At 34.4% G+C, this 6,570-nt stretch overlaps 1 protein-coding gene across 2 annotated transcripts in view; it reads right to left on the reverse strand.

Moving 5' to 3' along the window:
* Positions 1 to 2,399: 2,399 nt before the first annotated feature.
* Positions 2,400 to 6,570, reverse strand: part of LOC106100801 (LIM domain only protein 3) — a 47,784-nt gene continuing 43,613 nt past the window's right edge. For both annotated transcript variants that reach the window (XM_013279830.1, XM_013279831.1), the window contains exons 5-6: positions 3,828 to 3,978; positions 2,400 to 3,351 (exon numbers count right to left, since the gene is read on the reverse strand). In XM_013279830.1, coding sequence (XP_013135284.1) covers positions 3,217 to 3,351; positions 3,828 to 3,978 — 286 coding nt within the window. In that variant the 3' untranslated portion in view covers positions 2,400 to 3,216. The remainder of the gene's footprint in view (positions 3,352 to 3,827; positions 3,979 to 6,570) is intronic.

Genomic DNA, 6,570 nt, shown 5'->3' on the forward strand with positions numbered 1-6,570 from the left:
CGATTTTTTCGTCGAAAGCTTTTTGATTTGTGTGCCGTCGCGTCTGCGGAGGCTATTTTTCACGCACCTCATTGTCCACTTCACGCTCGAAAAGGTCCCGTTTAAAGTGTTGTTTGTGCGTCCGTTAACGCTTCATTTTCAATGAAATCGTTTTATGAATGGTATAACAGAAGTAGTATTTTATTAAAAATACTAAGTTTTTAGTAAATTGTATAAACTCCAGTTTTATTATCAACCGATCTGTAAGTATAACTTCTCAATGAAACTTTAATCTAAACATAATCTGCGGTTTTGTTTACTGTTGAAATTAAAGATGGTATCGATAACAGTTCTATCAGACTGCGTTCTGCGGCGCTGAGGGCGGCCGGTGTCGGGAAATTGGGGTGATTTTTCTCCTCTTTTCACGTCCGCTCTACCAGTAACGTTAGCACAAAAATGTCACCTACTTTTCAGACTTACGGCCTGTCCCACCACTCGCTGATAGAGGCTCAGATAGCATAAAATCACCAATCAGATAAGGGAATAAAATCCGATATTTCCATCACATATTTTATACGTTGGATTCTTAATAGACAATTTACAATTTGATGGGACAGGCTCTTAGTTTTTTTTAATAATTATTTTCAACTCTAAATATATCGAATAAAGATCAATTTAACCTTACAGAGTATATTATTTGATATGAGTGTGGAAGGGTACACCGGTAGAGGTAGACCTAGAAAGTGAAGGATGGATTGCGTGAAAGGTGACATGAATAAGAAGGGAGTGATCACTGAGATGACGTATGATAGAGTTATTTGGAGGACAAAAACATGTTGTGCCGACCCTACGGGAGTAGGATGAGAAGGATGATGATGATGATGAGTATAGTATTTGATATTAAAGTAAGTTTTTAATATGAATTAAATTAATTTGCTGTCCCTACACATAAAGTACTTTAACGTGTTATGAGCAAACACAAGTGACGCGGGGGACGATATTTTTCGCCTCGTATATTGAATCTGTATGGTCTTTATTTGGGAGGTCTGTTGTAAAGAGGACCTTTTCAAATTTCCGTTCACCTCTGCAATTGATGACGTCATTTCTTGCATTGTTAGAGTTTATTACGATAAGATCATTTCTTGTCAAGTGGTACAGAGTTTTTATTATCGCAAAACATTTACAAGAACATATTGGTATCTTTGTTTATATATATCTATAATAACATTATAAAGATGAAAGATTTTTTTTGTATGTATTGAAATAACTTAAAAACTACTGGGCTGATTTCAAAAATTCTTTCACAGTTAGAAAGTTAATTTATCTGTGAGTAACATAGGCTGTATTTTTTTTTAATTTCACGAGGGCGAAGTCGCGAGCTTCAGCTAGTATCAAATACAGTAAGAAGGATAACAATATACTTTTGGAAATGTGTCTTGTTTGTAACTTACCGATCTAATATATGGAATCGAAGACGTGGATTTAAAAGCAAGACTATTGCGTATATACTTTTTTAGTTTAATTAATGAAAAACATAATATTCTTAATAGTTATTGCACCTTCGTTCTGAGAAAATATGAGTTCACCTGATATCGTAAATTAATAATTGTTTTTTTCTTGCGTACTAATTAAAGAGAAACGGGCAAGTTAATATATTTCCCAGAATAAGATGAGAGTTTGTATTCGCTATTCCAAATTCTTATTATTCTATGTTTTTATTTGTTATTTTTCTTTCATTACAGGGCCAATCCCAACAAATTGTATATTGTCTGAATCATCCTAGTTACCTCATGACGTCATTTTTAAGCTAACTGAACTTTCTAGCCAGTGGTGGGACAGGCCCTAAATGTACTTGCACCATTTTGTGGCGTCATACCTTTCAAATCGATGACAAAAAAAGGTTTACATAGATTTTTGAATTTGCACTATTTTAGCTGTAATTGAAGCGCATAAATTCTTATTGAAACCAATTTTACAGTAACCATGGTTTTTGAATAGATTTTCAGTACCTAAGTAGTTGATTGTGCTACTCGTATTTAGGTAAAGGATTTTTTTAAAAAAAAAAAACAGTAGATATTGAACAAGATTTTAATGAGCTACTTCTTTGGTCAAATCATTGGTTAGAATAGAACCAGAACATTCATTTGACTTACAAACAATGCGCTGACCTTAGGCGACATCGAAATATCTTAGTATAATTAGGAATGCATAAACTATCTAATTAAATGCGTTTAAAATTATCTGAATACATTTACAAAGATTAATTTAAAACATCGCTAAATAAACTATTTTGAACTATTTTAAATTACGCATTTTTTAATTATAATCATTAACATGTATGTTTTTTTTTGCATATTTCGCTAGAATCAAATATTTGATATTTACCAATTTTAATTAATAATTAAATACAATATACTAACTACTTAGTTGTATTTACATAAATAATACAAACATTATAACAATGTTTATGGATAAACTTAACAGTAATTTACAATGTACAAAAAGAAATAACAAAGTGAGAGAGTCGAAATAATAAATGTATGGCTAAGCCAAAAATATATGAACTTAGTTTTAAAAATAAAATTTTCAATTTGTTCGACACACGTCATCTACTCACCGAACACTTCACTAATACATAAATGAGTGATCTCTATTATAGAAAGTAAGTAAAAATATTATATATTTACATTAACAATACAACGACTGACAGTCTTAACACATGCGTTACTACTCGGTATATAAAACCGCATCCTTCTATATTCACTTAATTTATTTAGAACTGCCCTTCTGAGATCTCTAGAGAACAAAAACACGATTATTACGATTAAATATCGAAGTATATCTTCTAAGATACAGAGATCGTTAACTATATAAGTTTTGGCATAATTACAATAACACGTAGAATAAACAATTCACATCAATACGATTTTATAAATGTTCGTTGCACTACGTTTATCCAATTTATTTAACCAGAAACACTTCGCCACTTTTATTGACCGAAACCTACCGACACATTTCAACGAAATTAGTTAAAGTAGTCATTGCGTCAATCCGAACACTGAGTAACGATTAGTCTTCACCCATTGTCGCAAACTTTAATACGAAAACACGACACATAAATGATGTTTTGTTTGTCCCAAGCCAATACTAACACAGACACATTTCAGCGACATTAGTCTTAGTGGTTTAGTTATGATACTTGGCGTATGGGTGAGCCGTATCTCAGACGCGGTAGTCTCAGCTGGTCGCCGACAGGCCGAGCGGTTTGAGGTGCGGCGGGGGCACGAAAGCAGCCGTGCTCGAGCCCGACATGTTGTTGTTCATGTCACCAGAGCGACCAGATCCATTCATTAGGCTCATCGCGTTGCTTGTCTGTTGAAAGAATGGTTTTGTTAATAAAAGAAAACAAGAGTAAGCGTAGCTCGATCTCCAAAAAACATTCGGACAATGTCCAAGTTGTAGGAGTCCAGTCGATGTGTTATTTTTTGTTGTATCTGATTTCATCATCAAATCTTTAACAAGAATACAATGGTTATTGATGCTTCAGCTGCGCTGTCACAACTAGGATAATAATCCTTACTACAAAGTAAGAATACTAAGACCTTTGATTCCTATGACCTTATATGAAGGTGCACACACTACTCTATTTTAGTTGTGCAACTAAACAATTGAATTTGCTGCGAAATAATCGACAATCGCACAACGGTTGTGCGATAGTTTAGTGAAAGGTGTGCGCTCGCTCTTATAATTTAAAGACGTAATCCGAGTATTCTTACTAAAACATCGATTGACAACTTAAGAAGTTTTTCATTGTAAGTTTTATCTTAATTATTATAAGGCATAGTTACCGGGGGTGGAGAAAGATGGGTGGTCTGCCGTTTGAGGTGCGCAAGCGGCGGCGGGTTGTACGCCATGTTGGCGAACACCAGTCGCTCTTCGTAGTCATACTCGCACAGGATCTTGTTCTCGCACAAGTAGAAGCGATCGCCCACACAAAATCTGTGAGAAAAATACAAAGATAAGTATGGAAAAATATAAAAAATTAAATAACTACCGTTTGATATAATTGCGTATCATGTTGCAATTTAAGGAAGTCACTTGTATCTAATACTATTTTTAATATGTCCACTTATCACAGGATGTTCGCAATTAATTAACATCAAAACATCCTGCGATGTGACAGCTTCCGATTGTTGGACTTTGAACGTATTGATAACTTAACGAAGCAGACAATCAGTCGTGTAAGTTATGCTTAATAGTAGAAAGCATTAAGTACATTTCGTAGAATTCGAACTTGCCTATCATCTTCGAGTGATTTTCTTAGTATCAAATAAACAGTTCAAACATTATACTTTTCCAAGCAAACAACTTAGTGAGACGTAATTCCCTTACTTTTATTTTTATTTCGTTCAAAATATTTACAATGAAGACCAATACATTGAGATTAAATTACATCACAAACTAGCTTTCGCCCGCGATTCCGTCTGCGTGAAATTAGAAAAAAACTAAAGCGAGTAGCCTGTGTGTTCTTCCAGACTATACTCTACATCTATACCAAATTTTATCAAATCAAAACTAAGTACGGTACAATATTATTGTGTACATTGATAGGCTTACGTACAGATGTCGCGTCGGATGCACAAGTCAGATACATTTACCGAGTGGGCAGGGTGCAGGAAGATCCAATTAGTAATTCTCCACGGCAGGCGAAGCTAATACGCCCCATGCCCACGCATTATTAAGGCTTCCACGTAAATCGAGTTAGCGACACATTTCGTATGCATTTATTTGAATACCTTTAAGCAGTAGCATGATTTCAAATAATGGAAATTGGAGTCCTTACTATTATTAAATTAGGATACACAATCAGTTATTTACTTATCTTTTTTTGTTTTTCATTTTCTTTCTCCGATATCCATTACCAATTCTATCACAATGATCTCAAAGCAATCTACGAGTTTGTATTTTTAATTTCGATGTCGTAATTCAAAACAACTTCCGTAATAAAATTACATTGATATATTCATGATATTTTTCCAGATTGAAAAGATAAGTAAAATTAAAGAATTACAGAAATTTTGTTCGAAATCAATGAAATACAAGGAAATAAATACGGTGGTTACTTTTCAATCATTCAAAGTGTTCTTTGTTGAACACGTGGATATTGAGAATAATGAATTATATCAAACTGGCTTTCGCCCGCGATTCCGTCCATGCGGAATAAAAAAACAAAAGTGAGTAGCCTACGTGTTTTTCCAGAATATCCTCTATATCTGTGCCAAATTTAATCGAAATCCGTTTATCCGTTAAGTCTACAAACTCTAACAAACATACATCTATCTATGTAAACTTTCGCATTTATAATAATAGTATTAGTATGAAGTATGATAATGTAAGTAACTTGTTAGATAGCATCAAAAGCTAAAAATCTGGCGGTAAAAGTGCCCGAAATGTCTGAGAAATAAAATTAAGTATCAGGAGTGGAAAGGTCAGCGCGGACAAGGAGCGTAGATAATGTCAGGCGAGCGCGCATCCCTCAATGTGGCAAAACAAAAGGTATCGCCTTCGACTCGCCGCTGGCCGCTGCCGGAACCGCCGCGATAACACATACCTTATCTCCCCTTACCCTCCCCGCTCCTACTCACCCCCACCCCGCACCCCACCAACTCTTTTGTTTCACTTGTCACAAAAATTAAGCGCAATAGCTCGGCTACAAATGTCTCTTTTTTAAGGGGCCAATTTCCACCGCAACTCAGTCGATTTCGCCGCTCTTAATTAACTTTATTTCCTGTTCTCCCCGTCCCTGACTTTTGTTTTTCGGGGGTTTATACATTTTTATTTTGCTATTTTTTGTCTGCATCCGCGTAATGGAAAAGATGTAGAACGAAATTTTAATGACTGGGTGCAAGTTAAGCTTTGTGCGAGTGGCCATTGTGTCGCGCCGGCGACGCCGAGTTTGACATTTTACGTAAGCGGACGTGTCTGTTGACTGTTTTCCCTTGCCTATAGAACAAAATCATTTTATCTGTAATACAATGTAATAAATGAAAAAAGTTATTTTGTAACAGATTTAAAAAATATTAACAAACAACGATTATAACCATTTGTCGACTTAATGGCTTACTTATTGGATTACAATGACCCAAACTAGATAAAATCTAACAAATCTCTCGATACGCCAATTTCGTCTCCGTCTCAATCGAATTCAGACAAACGTGGCGCTTGACCATTTTATTGATTAGTGTTCCAATTTTAAATTGCATTTCAAAATACATTTTACTTGAACCGAATTAACTTCTTATGTTATTTAAAAAAATAAAACATATTAATGTCAATATTAAAATCTCATCAGTATAAGAGTTAGAAATCTTTTTTGCTATAACAGAACTGCAATCGTTATACCATTTCCTCTACAATTTTTCCGAAGTGCTTAGATAATTTCTATACTAATTTAAATTAATTACGACATTTACATAAAGAAGTTCTAAGTAGACTCGACATTTGTAATGGGGATGTTTCCTAATTTTTGGAATTGCTTTTATTATGTAGATAAACCGTATCTAAACATGAAAAAAAATATAATAAAATCAT

The sequence above is a fragment of the Papilio polytes genome, unplaced genomic scaffold (assembly GCF_000836215.1).
Source record: "Papilio polytes unplaced genomic scaffold, Ppol_1.0 DF824047.1, whole genome shotgun sequence".
Taxonomy (NCBI): Eukaryota; Metazoa; Arthropoda; class Insecta; order Lepidoptera; family Papilionidae; genus Papilio; species Papilio polytes.